Source organism: Talpa occidentalis, unplaced genomic scaffold, assembly GCF_014898055.3.
Source record: "Talpa occidentalis isolate TD23 unplaced genomic scaffold, MPIMG_talOcc4v2.1 talOcc4.14, whole genome shotgun sequence".
NCBI lineage: Eukaryota > Metazoa > Chordata > Mammalia > Eulipotyphla > Talpidae > Talpa > Talpa occidentalis.
In genome coordinates this window covers 35,806,289-35,822,276 of record NW_023601433.1, presented here as the reverse complement: position 1 = coordinate 35,822,276, position 15,988 = coordinate 35,806,289, and the positions used below count along the sequence as shown (strand labels likewise).

Genomic DNA, 15,988 nt, shown 5'->3' with positions numbered 1-15,988 from the left:
TGGATGGTCCTATATATAATTACAGGAAAAGCATGACCTCATGTTGCATTCAGGAACACTAGGAAAATGTGGATTTCATAATGTTCATAATAATAAAGAATCTAGTAGCTGAAACTTTATTTGGCATTCTCCAGTTGGAATTTAGGATTCCTGGACATAAATACCTTAGTACAGATCATAGTTTGATATTACTTTATGTCATATATTAGGAAGTAATTGTTATTGACATTTTTTACTGTTTCACACTGTGAAGAAGCTTGTGTTAAAGAATCTCTCTCAGCTTCTAAAATGGCAGTCTAAGATTATTCTTAGACTTTGCATAGTATCCATGGCGATACTTTAATTTTGTATGCATTTGATAAATATAGATTAAATGCTAGCTATATCCAAAGCCAAACTATTGCTAGAGAACTGAGCGGTGACAAAAATGAATAACCGAGGTTGATTTATAAACCTTTTATTTACAAAATGATTATGGCTCTCCACTCCAACTCCCACCTCACCCACTGTCTCACATATAATTAACATGAAAATAATATTGAAATAAGTGGCATAAGTGTAATTAATAAAATACAACGAGCTTCTAATTTTTGTCAGGCAGACTATTTTGATGCATATGTTGAAATGTTAAGTTCTTCAAAAACATGTTTTGGTGTTTCTGCTTTTGGTTCCCTTACAACCTTAAAATGCATTTTGGAAATTCTAGTAGTAATCTGCCCTCAAAAGAATGTGTAGTCCACTGGGGGAGAGAGAAACACAATTTGAAATAGAGTAAAATAAACTTAAGGTTAGGAAGAAGAATGCTGAGAATAAGTACATAATTGCTAGTGGGTGAATATTGTTACAGTGAACTGACTGAATCTCAGAGGTGGTTCATTCTGTGTGGATCTGGGGATAGGAATACTAGATGGGAGGAAGTGTGGATAATCCCTAGAGATATGTAAATATCAGCTAATATTTGTACATTTTGAAATTTCCATTCTGGAAATATTCAGAGGACTCTGGATTCCTCACGTATTTTATTCTTTATACCTAATAATAGTCAGAATCTACTAAAATTGTAAATTTGTTTTCTGTGACATATTTTTCTTCTTACCCAGAGAGGTGTTGGAGTTGGCATGTACTAGCTTATGGGAGCTAACTGTTAAATTTCAAGAATTTGTGAGCTGGTTATTTAATTACAGGCATAATTAATAATCTAATTAATTAAATTTACAGATTTAATCAATGATACTAAAATCAAAGGTAATAATCACTCAAAACTCATTTCTCCTTAACTTTATAACATTTTGCCATTATCTATGCTTTTGAGGTTACATGTATCCATTGTATCAATATAGAAATACGTTGTAGAATGATTTGCTACAGCACACCTCTTCCTATTTCTGTATTGATCAGCATCATTTTGATAATCTGAATTGGTTATTGTGGGGTTACTTACAACACCAACATTAGCAAACATTGTAAGTCAGACTTAGTTTATTGTCTTGTTGCTCAGACTTAATTAAGAAAGTAACATAGAAAATGTTAATATCACAGATTAAATTTTTTTTTTAGAGGCATTTTTATTTATTTGTTTGTTTGTTTGTTTTGTTTATACAAGCACTGGGTACAGTCAGAAGCGCGGGAGGGTGAGAGAATTCACCAGAGCCAGAGCGGGGAGCAGAGCAGGCAGAAGGACCGAAGTACACTGCTGAGGGGAGCAGCGGGCGGCAGGAGAGGTCTGCGCGCCATGTGGGCCCCTCCTCCGGTGGCCGGGGAGCAGCCGGGGATCGAACCGGCGCGGCAGAGGCCGCGGGCAGCTTCGCAACCCAGCGCTCAACCGCTGCGCCACCGGGGAAGCCCCACAGATTAAATTTTAACATTTGTTGTGTCTGTGTCCATTCCATTGTGAGCAGCACCAAAAAAACTAAAGAAATATTCTTCTACTGTTCAAGTACAATTAACTATTCAGCAAAAAATTTATTCATATAACTGACAAGTGAAGTTCTGATGCATGTCTCTGTGATGTCACCTTCATCTCTGTCTTTCCCATGGACTAAATAATCATTCAGTAGTCATTTTAGAAGTACTCATAAGTCAGTCTGTAGGTTTGGAGTTCATCAAAAATTAACAGAAGTTTTCTGTGAAAAATCAATTGGTTAATTTACAATAAAGAACGTTGTATATTTTATTATTTGTCAATTTTGTGCTTTATAGCCTCTATATCAATAAAATTCATGATAAAATTTTATATTTATTCATTATAAAGACATAATGTATTTATCATGAATATATATGTATAATTTCTTCCAGATTGCTGGTTAAGGATTTGCAAACATATATCATTCCTAATCATGAACAAGTCCAAATAGAGCTTATTATATCAAATTCAGATTTAAATACTTTCTTTACTTTCTCATCATCATTCTTTCTCTGTTCTTTTTTGTTTCCCCTTCTTTCTTCCCTCCTACATCTCCCTTTTTTCCTCTTCTCATTCTTTCTTTGTGGTTACTGGTATGGACTTTCTGAAACTGAGGAAGTCACAAAAAACTTGAATTTCATTTTGTGTCACCTATCAGTTAAATAAGAGTACCTTCAAAGATGGCAGAGTATTTTACTTACTTTCTAAAATTACATTTATTGTGGTAATAATGATTTACAACATTGTACATGTTTTAGGGTATAGGTGTTTACTTCTACAAATGTAAGTCATACTACATCTACCAGTTAAAGCATTAGATGAGGTGTATTAAAAAAGTTTTAATAGATATTTCAACTTGTGTAGCAAATTATATTTTGATGATAACTTACAGATTAACAATATCATTTCCTCAGAAATTTATTTCAGATTTGTAAAGAGTTCATGAGTTTTTATTAGCAATGTTCTGCAAATTATTTTTTCTAACTAGTTATTTCAGATTTTTTTTTAACAAGGATATACTTTGACTTAAGTCATTCTAAGTTTGGTTTATAGAATTGACAATATAATAATTACTATTCATTGTACGGGGTACTTGCCTATTTATTTCTAAACCTTGCAGTAACCCCCCCCAGACTGATAATATTATCTGAACTCTATTGATGAACAAATTGAGATTAAGCAAGTTTTCATTGTTACGTATTTCATAAATTTCATAACTGACTGACCTTTTCAAGTTTGTCTCCAGACTCTAAGCTTGTTTCAAAAAACATGCTATACAGAGTAGATTAAGGATACTAGATCTTACAACAAAAGCCATTTTATTTTTATAGCTTTTATCATACGGTCTACTTATCACACAGAAAATTGTATTTCACAACAGCTTTGTTGTTCGGTGTTGGACTCATGCAAATGTTTTATACTCATTTAATTTTATTTCTGAACTTTTAGCCTTGGTGGAGGACCAGATGATGCAAAAGAAATTATGAGACACAGTTTCTTTTCTGGAGTTAACTGGCAAGATGTATATGATAAAAAGGTATGTTATCTTCATAGCATAGTGTTTATATATTTTGGCTAAAAGACATTAACAGCAAAGGATAGATAAAATTTAATGATATAATGATATTTTTCATTTACCTCTATCAGTCAAATATTAAGCAACTTAAAACAAAATTTTATTGGCAATTTAGACTCCCAAAATGCATCTTAAAATTTTATTCAATATGTCAAGGCATTGACTTTTTTTAATATCACAATGGTTTGTTAGTTTCTCATTTTCCTTTACTGAGAAAAAATAAAGACACCAGTGTTAAGTTATTCTCTAGAAAATTTTAATTTAAAAATTTCTCTTTATGCCTTTAATTTTCCAGTGAACTGTTCAGATTTATTTGTACAAGTCCTTGTCTTTAAAAGGAATATAAAGCAGTTTGTTTTTAAAAGGAATATAAAGCAATTTATTTGCACCTGGTGGTGCAAGGGGTCAAGTGTCAGCACTGTGAATGAAGTAAGCTGCAACTACTTCAGCAAGAGTTCAATCCCTGCCCAGGGAGGTGACCCACATGGTGCAGCAGACCTCTCTTGTCTTATCTGCTGCTCCCCTCAACAGTGTATTACAATCAGTCTGCCAGTTCTGCTCCCCACTGCCTCTGGTGAATTCTCTCACTACCACCCCTCCCCCACACCTCTGGCCAACACCCCAGCTCTTGTATGCATATATAAATAAATCTTTTTTAAAAAGCAATTTATTTTTAATACTTAACAAAGGAAAGCATTTACTTGACCTATTTGGAATGTTTCTATTATTTGAAACAGAACTTTAATGTCCACAAAATGGATGCCACTAATTATGTAACTTTTTTGTTGTTGTTGTTTGCTTATTACTTGTCTTTAGTTTTTGCTTATGTTTTTAAATATTTACTTAAGTTTATCAACAGGTAATTATTGTCTCTTCCAACTTTAAAATTTTTGTTTATTTTGTTTTTATTGCTTCAGGTATTGTTAGTACAGACATTGATTTAATTTTTTTGTTTTTCAAATGCTCATACAAAAGTTTCACTGTGAAATTTTTATGTAATTTGGTATTTGCTTAGAATTTATATCTAATTTTTTAGTCCTTTTAGCTTTTTCCAGTTTTTTATCTTTTTCTTTGAAACATATAAATCAGCATTTATGTGGTATATATTGTGTGCCATGTAGTCTTTTCTGTTAAACCCAAAAGGAAAGATAGGATGGCATGAGTCATAAGAATCTTCATTTCTGTATTGTGTATCTTTCTAAGCATTTCTTAGTACTAGATGCTTAAAATAGTGCACACTATTAAACACCTCTATTCAAACTTAATTAAAACTCACATCCCTAGAGTTTCTACCATGTATAAACACTGAAGTAAGTACTGGGTTCTTTTTTTTTTTTTTAAATAATAAATTTTATTTTTATATTCCCCATACAATTTCAACCCCCCCATTCTGACCCCAATCCTTCCCCTCCCACCCCCCCACCCCCTGAAAAGTGTCTCTGGTTCATAGTTTTTTGTTGATTTTGATTTTCACTTTCTTACAGTTATTCATTTTCCTGGTCCCTTATTTAAGTTATCTAGATTCCTGCTATGAGTGAGACCATCCGGTATTTTTCTTTTTCTTTTTGGCTTATTTCGCTGAGCATAATCCCTTCCAGCGCCATCCATGTTGCTGCAAATTGCATGTGTTTATCTTTTTTGAATGCTGAGTAATATTCCATGGTATATATGTACCACATCTTCTTGATCCAGTCATCTATTTTTGGGCATTTGGGCTGTTTCCAAAGCTTAGCTATTGTAAATAGAGCTGCTATAAACATAGGGGTGCAGGTGCTCTTTGGAATTGATGTTTCTGTGTCCTTTGGGTAAATACCTAGGAGTGGAATTGCTGGATCATATGGAAGCTCTATGTTTAGTAGGTCCAGAAATCTCCACACAGCTCTCCATAATGGTTGGACCAGTTTGCACTCCCACCAACAGTGCAGGAGAGTTCCTTTTTCTCCACATCCTCGCCAACATTTGTTGTTGCTAGTTTTTTTAATATGTACCATTCTCACTGGTGTAAGATGGTTTCTCATGGTAGTTTTGATTTGCATTTCCCTGATTACAAGTGATGTTGAACATTTTTTCATATGCCTGTTAGCCATTTGCATTTCTTCTTCAGAGAAGTTTCTTTTTAGCTCTTCTGCCCATTTTTTGACTGGATTATTTTCTTTGTTGTTGTTGAGTCTCATCAGCTCTGCACAGATTTTTGTGATCAGTCCTTTATCATTGGTGTTGTGTGCAAAAATGTTCTCAGTACTGGGTTCTTTTTAACCCTTCTGAAAAGCTGACCATTCTTAAATGCGCTTAATGTTTATTAACTTCATGTATACAATTGTACATACACTTTATTAGTGATGATATTGCTTATGAGTCACTTCTATATATAACCCTACATCCTGTTGTCATATCAGTACACTGCTAAAGAACCTGAAAAAGGTCAAAGTCTTCTAATGTCCCGCAGAAATAATACCTGGTCAGCAGTTTTTACTAGAAAAGGAATATAGTTAAAATAGTTTCCCAGAGGGGCCTCCCCTGGTGGCACAGCTGTTGAGCGCTGGGCTGCGAAGCTGCCCGCAGCCTTTGCAGCACCGGTTCAATCCCTGGCCACTAGCCAGGGTCCCACATGTTGTGCAGACCTCTCCTGCACGCCTGCTGCTCCCCTCAGCAGTGTATTTCGTCAGTCTGCCTGTTCTGTTCCCCGCTCTGGCTCTGGTGAATTATGTCACCCTCCCACGCTTCCGACTGTACCCAGTGCTTGTATTAATAAATAAATAAATCTTTAAAAAAATAGTTTCCCAGAGAACTCAGTTTTTAAAAAGATGGATTGGGGATTGGAGGGAAAGAAAGAGTAAGTTTCTGTAGGAGACCGTTTTGGACCATCAGAGAGGCAAACATTGACTTTCTTTAGTCCTGTTAGGAGACTAAAATATGCACAAAAATTTTTGCATCAGTGTTTGCTTCTTCACGTTAAGTGGCTGTTAGGTATCACCTGAAGGAAACTCCTGAGACTACAGTGAGCACACAAATGAAGAATCAAAGCTAATTTGTTTCAGTTCCATAGGTCTAAATATGCCCAGAGTTGAAATAGGAAGATTCCCAGGCAGCTAGCTTCTTGTTGTGAATAGAAGTGAAAGAGCCAGCAAATAGGGCAGGGAGATGGAGCTGCCAAAACATAGCTTTCAATGAAACATATGGGGAAATAATTTTAAGTTGTTGTCATTGATAAAAACGTACACCACTTAATATGAACAAAGGTGTTCAGTATCTTGCATAAAGTCACATAATCACTAAAATAACAAACTTCTCATAAGCAATAGAACTCATCATTGTCCGACACCTCCAACAGGTTTATTTGGGCTATCCTGAATCTCAGATGAGGCACAGGTATTTTCAGCTGTCCGATCTTACTTGAAGAATGGCAGCATCCTTAAATTTTGAGTCTCTTTCTAAAAGGCTGTGAAAGAAAACATGATACGGTCTGTTTGGGATTGTATCAATCCCTAATCAGTTCCTAACAAGCAAATTATTTTGGAAATGCTGATGCCAGGAGCTGTTTTAATGAATCCAGTTATAATTCTTGTGTTTTGGATAGTATAAATTTTGAAATACATTGTAAAGTCAAACATTTTTGTGGGATCCTTATGTACTTAAAATGTGTAATTTATAAGAGGTTAATTCAACCAGGTTATTGTTTATTAGTTTTATTGGTATATTTAGGGAGACTTGTGATTTTGTTGATTTCTTATTACCTGATTGTTGATTATTTTTCTATATATTGTGACAAATCTAGAGATGAAGGCACATAAATCCAGATACTGGTATCTTCAGGAAAAATCTAGATTTTTACCTAGGGAAAGTAAAAAATGAACAAATCTTAATTGTGAGCATCATGATATGAGACCTTGAAGAGGACAGTACTGAAATGTAGAAATCTTCATCCTAGATTTGGGTCTTCCTTCCTCTGTGGACAAGGACCAGTGGTTTCACTCATATATATAATAATAACCTGAAGTGTCTTCAAGTTTTAAGATTCCCTGACAGGGCATTTTATAATACAAATTTATCAAAAATTTTTACATAGGTCTTACACTCATTTCTATAACTCTACATAAATGCTGAAATTTTATGTGAGATTAAAGAGAATTAACATTTGAACGGTAGTAAGCATTATGTATTTCTCCATTTATTTAGCTCATCTTTTATTCTGTCAGTATTTTCTAATTGTTTTCAATATTTAGGACTTAACAACTACAGTGTTGAATAGAAATGAGTGTGAGCATCCTGACATTCATTGTTCCTGATCTTAGGAAGAAAACATCTCTTACCATTAAATATGGTATTAATGATCTCACATCTGCTGCTAATTTTTAGCTTTTAAATGTCATTTTCCAATAAAAAAGAACCAACACTACTTGGAAAGTGGTTGATTCCAGAACTGGAAAGGGAAAAATAAGATGATCCCAAAGAATTTTGCATCAGAGATAAAACACAAAGGAAAGACAGATATAAAGAGGCATGTTACAAGGACACAGAAGCCATAATTTCCAGTAGTGAAAGTGCAAAGTATTTAATTTAAAAAAAATACATTATTATGGCCCAAAGAATAAAATTCATATCCATGAGTTCATACTGCAGAAGTAAATTATTGACAAACAAATAAATATTGAAAAGGAATATGTCTTCCTTACAGATGATTCCAGCTAATAAATGTAGGGAGGTTAAGGGAATTAGAAAATCACCATTAGAACACCAGAGTATAAGTAGAGAGCAAATGTTTAAGAAAGAGGATGTTTGTATAGTCTCAAAAGGTCTCTCCCAAAGCATTTATTATTGTCAAAGACTAATAGAGTAACTTTACATGCCCAGATACAGATGAGTGTATCTGGAAGATGTGATAAATAAACACACACACATATACAGTGGAATACTACTCAACTATCATAAAAGATAAACTCTTGCCATTTTTTGGCGCCATGGATGGAGCTAGAGGGAGAGATTATGCTAAGCAAAATAAGTCAGAAAGAAAAATACCAGATAATGTCATTTATATGTGGAAGGTGGAGAAACCAAACAGAATCAGATAAAGCCAATCTTAGAAACAACACTAGAAAGCAGACTATAGAACTGAAATTACCAGAGGGGCAAAGGGAGGGGGAGGGGCACAAAAAGGTGGGGAGGGAACACAAAGGACTGTGCTTGTGGACTGTGGGTGTCTTGGTGGTGGGTGCAATATGGTAGGGGGCAGGTCCTCTACTATGGGGGCAGGTCCTCTACTTCTAAAGCACAATGATGTAAGCCAATGTTATAGGAAAAAATAAAAATATAATTGTATATTAAAATATTTAAAATGTTTCTTCATATATAAGAATGTAAATAAAGTCGTTAGTAGAAAGGGGAAAAGTGGATCAAAGTCATTTAATGTAAAGCTGAAAAATAGGCAGTGCATAGATTTATAGACTTCCACATTAGACTATCATTATGATTGACTCAGATGAAATAACACATTGCAGTAAGATAGATGATACTTAATTTGGGGGGAAAGGTAACTTTACAATGGAGAAAACTGGCTGACATATCTAAGCCAAATGATCAATATTGACATCACCAGCAATAAGACTTAATGTCATCATCTAATCTTTGATATGATCACTTGGAAGAGTGTCATGTGTCTTATGTAGCCCAGTCTAATCAAGAGAAAACTTGAAGAACTCACATAAAGGGACATTCCTCAAAATAACTGGCCGAATGGTTTAAAAAGTGTCAACTTTATTAATAGAAAGGAAAGATTGTGGAACTTCACTGACTGAAAGAAACTCAGGTAGCAGCATGGTCACAAAATACAGTGTGGGGCTCTGGATTTCATCTGGAACAGCAAAGGGACATGAGTAGGAAAAATTGTGAAATGTGAAAAAGTCAGTAGTTAATAGTTCTGTACCAATGTTAATTTATTAGTTTTGATAATTGTTCTATGATTATGTAAGATGTTAGCACTTGGAGAAGGTGAAGGGCATACAGGAACTGTTTGTGTTATTTTTGTTAAGTCTCTAAATCTAAAATGATTTCAGTAAAAATATGAAGTTGTTATAGATTTTTTTATGTCTAATTTATCAATAGTTTGAGGAAATTCCCTTCAATTCCTAAAATGCTAGGAGTTGAGTTTTAATCAGAGCTTTTTCTGCTTTTAGTAAAGGATCATATAGCTTTTCTTATTTATATTCTAATAAAATGATGAATTATATTGCTTGATTTTCTAATATTGAATGAACGTTGAGAAATCCCACCTACTCACCATGTTTCAACCTTGTTTTATATATAATATATATAGCTGGCTGTGATGCAGTTTTTTAAAAGGGTTTTCGCATCTTTAAATCATGAACAATTCTAGGATTTTCCCTTATTTCATTTTCCATTTTTTCATTTCAGGATCAAGTTTGCATTTTAAAAATTGACTGGGAAGTATTCTTTCCTCTTCAAAGTATGCAAATTTTTGCGTGCATAATTTGTATTCTCTTAAGTCTTTGGTAGAATTTACCAGCAAAATCACTTACCCCTGAAGTTTTGTCTTTGTTGGGAGGCTTTAAACTCTTAGCTCAATTTCTTGTAATGGAACTATTGTGCCTATGTATTTCATTTTGAATGAGTTTTGATATTTTATGGCTTGCAAGGAATTTGTTAGTTTCTAATTTATTGGCTTAAAAAATATGTGTGTAATATTCCCCTCTTAAGTAATTTTTTTGTTTAGTCAGTTACTAAAAGAGGATGTTCAAATTTTCAACGGTAAATGCACCTGTTTTGTTTTGTTTCAGTTTTGTTTCAGTTTTGTTTCATGTATTTTGAGCTTCACTGTTAGTTGCATACACATTTAGGATTATCTTGTCTTCCTTGTGAATTTACCTCTTTATCTTTGAGCTGATCCTCTATATCCATAATATATTTAATCTTCATTTTGAAATCTACTTTAGTATTAATATATTTTCTCCATCTTTCATTTACTTTATAGTGTATCTTTTGCCATCATGTTACTTTTTATCTGTCATGTTTAAGTTGATTTTCTTTTAAACATCATGTAATTTTTTTTTTTTTTTTGAGTTGGGCAGTGGTTAATGTAATATGGTCTTTATTTACAACTTTACTGGCAAAAAACAGAGTTTTTAGCATAGGGTGTTGCAGGTGAACATTTAAAATGTTCATCTAATTGTCCAAAGATTTACAATGCTTTGCAAATGAATTTGCATGTGTAGTTTTCTTTATGAAGAACAGTACTCATATTTAAGGCAGATTTTTAACCATACAAATACAATAGGAATGAAATCAATCATTAAAAACTGAGTTGAGTGAAAGGTATTTACACTTAATTTTTTGTTGTCCTTGTAATAACACATACCCAAAGAAAATTAAAAGGGATAGTTAAATTTTTTTCTCTGGTGAACAGTTACATCAGTTGATCATTTTCTGCAAAGATCTGTTCAGTTTATCATGAACTACTCTGAACTTGCTATGAGATATAGACAAAGTCAGGAAGAAGAACTTTTGGAGGAGGTGAAGTCCTCCAGAATTAAACGTCCTGTTTAAACATTTTAGCTGAAAAAAATTAATGCCATCACTTTCAACTTATGCTGAAATGACATTTTTCATTAACTTAATTCTTATAAATTAAGTATATTTAATTACTATTCTTTTTCATTAAATCTTTCCCAAGAAAAAAATTTTCATCAGTGGGACTATCAGTGGTTCCATTTTTCTGTCTCTTCTCCTTCATCTTCATCCAAATCACTTCTTTAATTATTTTTAGTCCTATCTCCCAAACCTCCACTTAATTGTTTCCATCTTTTCCTGAAGCATATGTGCTAAATCTTTCAAAACTAGTTGCATAATACCTGACTCATCTACTTATCTTGGGATGTACAGGTTAAATCTATGTCATTTATAATCACTGAATCAAGAATCCTAAGTATAACAGGCATCTGCTCATTCCTCCTCATTATCATTAACCAATTCAGGAAAAAATTAACAAACATATGATCACTAATCACTAGCTGCTTTCCCCAGTTTAAAGTCTGCTTTACTTCTCTGAATACCTTGCACAAATTTGTCAGTGTTTTCCTGTCTTTTCCTTTTCTCCCTTGAAAAGATTCTAGAGTGATCTAGGTACCTAGGCTGAATGCTCTCTTTCAGTTAAATCTTTTATTTTTTTTTTCCTATGTAGTAGCCTTTATTTTTTTTTGATAGTTTATATAATTCTTACGTCATTTTTCATCTTTGCACAATGTGTGCATTTTCATTATGGTTATATTCCCCATACAATTGCACCCCCTCCTTATTTTGACTCTAAATCTTTTAATGGAATTTAATTTTCTTCCTCTTCTTTCTCTTTCTCTATTCTGTCTTCTTATCTTCTCCCACACAAATGCAGGAAGAAATACTTGATGATAGATACAAATATCACCCCCTCCAGGGTATACCTATATCTAGCCATATTAGATACTTTCTTTCAATAGCTTCAAGGAAATGTTTGCACAGTGTTTGAGTGTTTTTTCATTTCCCCTCACCTAACCATGGTTCTTGTTCACTTCTTTCATTTTTTTCCTGTCCGAATTGTAGTATCTTTTCTAATATTTCATCTTTTTTGTCACATTTTCACTCCATAGTCAAATCATGATAGACCTTACACTTATCTCCTTTACTACTTTGCCCTGGCTTGAAGAACACATAGACCATGGATTTAGAATATTTGCTTATTATTTTTTTATTTTCATTAATTTTTTACATCATTGTTAATTTTTGGACAGTATTTGATTTCTCCCCTCAGGTGCAGTTCCCATATTTCTCCCAGTGCTATGGCACCTGTAATCCATCACCATGGCCCTTGTACTCTTCCTTCCCCTGTTAGGACTCCTCTCTTTGCCCTCCCCTGCTGTGTGTCTCATATCCATGGTCAGCTTGCAAGTTTTGTCTTCTTCCTGACCCTTTGTTCAGTTTCTCTATATTCCACATATAAGTGAAACCATTGATATTTATCTTTTCCCTCTCGCTTAGTCTGTTTTTCATCTTTAATTTATTTTCAGCTTCAGTTTAGAGAATCTGATGTAGATTTATTTTTTGGACCAAACTGAAATGAACTTCAGTGATACCGTTCACAAACTTCTGTTGAAGACAGTTAAGTCTTCAGGAATCTTTCTCATTCCCCCCCCCCCGATATAAATGCAATTTTATTTACTATCTTTTTGGAATTTTGATTTGTGATTTACTTTTAGCCTTAAGTTGCTTTTGATCTATCAGGTAAAAATGTTGTTTATATTTTAGTGAAGTAACTTTTGTTAGAGTATTATATAGGTTTCTGGTATGCATCAGTATCACATCTTGTATATACTACATTATGGTCACCATTAAATATTTAATTCCATCCTTCACCATAAAATTGACCCCTTTTATGATTTACCTTCCCCTTTTTTGTTTTCTGGTAACCATTAGTTTGGTATGGCCTTATTTTCTAGTTGAGTCATTTGTTTTGTCTCTTTATGTACCACATATAAGTGAAATATGTTGGTCTCCTCTGATTTATTTCACTAAGTTTAATAACTCTAGGTATATCCATGTTGTTATTCATCATCTTTGCTGAATAATATTCCATTGCATATATACACCACATCCATATCCAGTCTTGTCAGTGAGCCATATAGGTTGTTTCCAACTTTTGGGCTATAGTAAATAATGTTGCAGTAAACATAGGGGTGTGTGTATCTCTTCAAATTAGTGTTTTTGCATTTTTTAGTTAAATACCCAGAATTGGGATAACTGAACCATATAGAACTTCTATTTTAATTGTTTTTGAGAAATTATTATACTACTTTCTATAATGGCTGCACCAATTTACATTCCTAACAATAGGATAGAAGGGATCCCTTCTCTCCATATCACTACCAACACTTGCTGTTTTGGTATTTTGGATTATTGCTATTTACACAGGTATGAGTTGATGTCACATTATAATTTTGATTTGCATTTCCTTAATAACAGGAGATTTTGAATGTATTTTCACATACATACTAACTTTCTGAATGTCATCTATGGAGAAGTGTCTATTCAGCATTCTCTGCCCTTTTTTAATGAGATTGATTTTTTTGTTGCTGTATCGTTTGTTCTATACTTGGATATTATCCCCATGTCTCAAATACGATTTTCAAATATCATGTCTCATTCACTCAATTATCTGCTCCTTTAGATGATAGTTTCTTTCATTGTGCAATAGCTTTTTCTTTTTTTTTTTTTTTTAATAGAGGCATGCTTTATTTATTTGTTTGCTGGTTTGCTTGTTTGTTTTGTTTATACATGCACTGGGTACAGTCAGAAGCGTGGGAGGGTGAGAGAATTCACCAGAGCCAGAGCGGGGAGCAGAGCAGGCAGAAGGACCGAAGCACACTGCTGAGGGGAGCAGCGGGCGGCAGGAGAGGTCTGCGCGCCATGTGGGACCCTCCTCCGGTGGCCGGGGAGCAGCCGGGGATCGAACCGGCGCCGCAGAGGCCGCGGAGCAGCTTCGCAACCCAGCGCTCAACCGCTGCGCCACCGGGGAGGCCCTGCAATAGCTTTTTCACTTGATGTAGTCCTATTTGGTTATATTTGCCTTTGTTTTCCTTGAAATTGGAGTCATGTCCCCAAAGACATCTCTAAGTCTAATATTAGGGAGCATATTGCCTACATTTTTTTTTGTTTATGTTATCATTTCAGTTGTTTAATCCAGTTTGAATTAATTTTGTGTATGGAGTGGTCTAGTTTTCTCTTGAAACTGTTTGTTCAGCTTTCCCAAAACCATTTATTGAGGATATATTTCTTTGTTCATTATGAGCTTGTGGCTCTTTTATTATAAATGAGTGGTCTATATATGTTTGCGTTTATTTCTGAGCTCAGGTTTGTTCCACTGATCTGTTTATACGTCTTTATTCCAATACCATGTTGTTTTGATTACTATCACTTTGTAGTAACTGAAGTCAGGGAGTGTGATACCTCCATTTTGGTGATTTTTTTTTTGTTCTGTGAAGAATGCTGTTGTAATTTTGATAGAGTATGCATTGAATCTGTATTTATTTAGGTAATATCACTCTTTTAACTGTTAATTCTTCCAATCTGTGAGCAAGGAGTATTTTTCCACCTCTTCATGTCTTTCATTTTTCTCAACAATGTCTTCAGTATTCAGTGTACAGCTCAAACACCAAATTGGTTGAATTTATTTCTAGGTGTAAAATTCCTTTTGATTAAATAGTAAACAGAATTATTTCCTGATTTTTCTATCACTGCATATAGAAATCCCACAGCTTTTTGTATATTAATTTTGTAGCCTGCCACTTTACTGTATTTGTTTATTATTTGTACCAGAGTGTTTACTTGCAATCTCTGGGATTTCTTTATGTATATTAGCATGTTGTGTACAAATAGCAGTACTTTTACTTCTTCCTTTCTAATTTGATTGCCTTTTATATTATTTTCTTGTCTAATTGATCTGGCTAGGACTTCCATAATATATTGAAAAATTGAGGTGATAGTGGACATCCTTGTCTTGTTCCTGATCTTAGAGGAAAGAGTTGTGTTTTTTTACCACTGAGTTTTATGCTAATTGTACGTTTTTTTTACATATCTTTATTATGTCATGATACAATCCTTTTATATCCATTTGGGTTGAGGAATCTTATCATAAATAGATGTTGAGTGTATTAGTGGGCTTTTCTGCATCTATTTAGATGATGGTCTGATTTTTGTCTTTCCTTTTGTTGATGTGGTGTATCATATTTATTTACTTGCGTATGTTGAGCTGTCCTTGCATTGCTGGAATAAATCCCAGTTGATCATGGTATATAATTCTTTCCATGTATTGTTGAATTTGGTTAGCTTGTATTCTGTTGAGAATTTTGGCATCTATGTTCAGCAGAGAGATTGATCTATAGGTTTCTTTTTTGATTATCCTCATCTGGTTGTGGAATCAGGGTAATGTTGGCTTCATGAAATGTATCTTCTGACTTTATTCAAGTTTATGGAGACTTTGAGAAGGATAGATATTAATTATTCATCGAATGTTTGGTAATGAAGTAATGAAGCTATCTCATCCTGGGCATTTGTCTTTTGGGAGTGTTTTCATTGCTGTTTTATTTTCTTTGTTCATAAACAATCTGTCCAGATTTTCTTCCTCATTCAGTTCTGGAATACTGTAAATATTACAAATATATGCATTTCTTCTAGGTTGTATTTTGTTGCACCTTAGATGTTCCTAATGCTATTATATGATCCTTTGTATTTCTGTAGTATTTTTTTGTAACTTCCCTTTCATTTCTGATTTACATCATTTGAATTTTCTTTCTTCCTTGTGAGTCTGGCTAAATTTGTCTGTTATTTATCTTTTTAAAAGAACCAGCTCTTAGTTTCACTGATCATATGAATTGCTTTTTTCTTTTTAAAGATTTATTTATTTATACAAGAACTGGGATACAGGTCAGAGGCGCAGGAGGGCAAGAGAATTCACCAGAGAGAGCGGGGAG

At 33.8% G+C, this 15,988-nt stretch overlaps 1 protein-coding gene across 11 annotated transcripts in view; it reads left to right on the top strand.

The window, feature by feature from the left end:
• Positions 1–15,988, top strand: part of AKT3 (AKT serine/threonine kinase 3) — a 330,364-nt gene that overhangs the window by 286,837 nt on the left and 27,539 nt on the right. For all 11 annotated transcript variants that reach the window (XR_008551764.1, XM_054694944.1, XM_054694942.1 and 8 more), the window contains one exon: positions 3,353–3,440. Coding sequence is in view for 10 of the 11 variants with exons in the window: in XM_054694944.1 (XP_054550919.1) it covers positions 3,353–3,440 (88 nt within the window). In the remaining variant the exon portion in view is untranslated. The remainder of the gene's footprint in view (positions 1–3,352; positions 3,441–15,988) is intronic.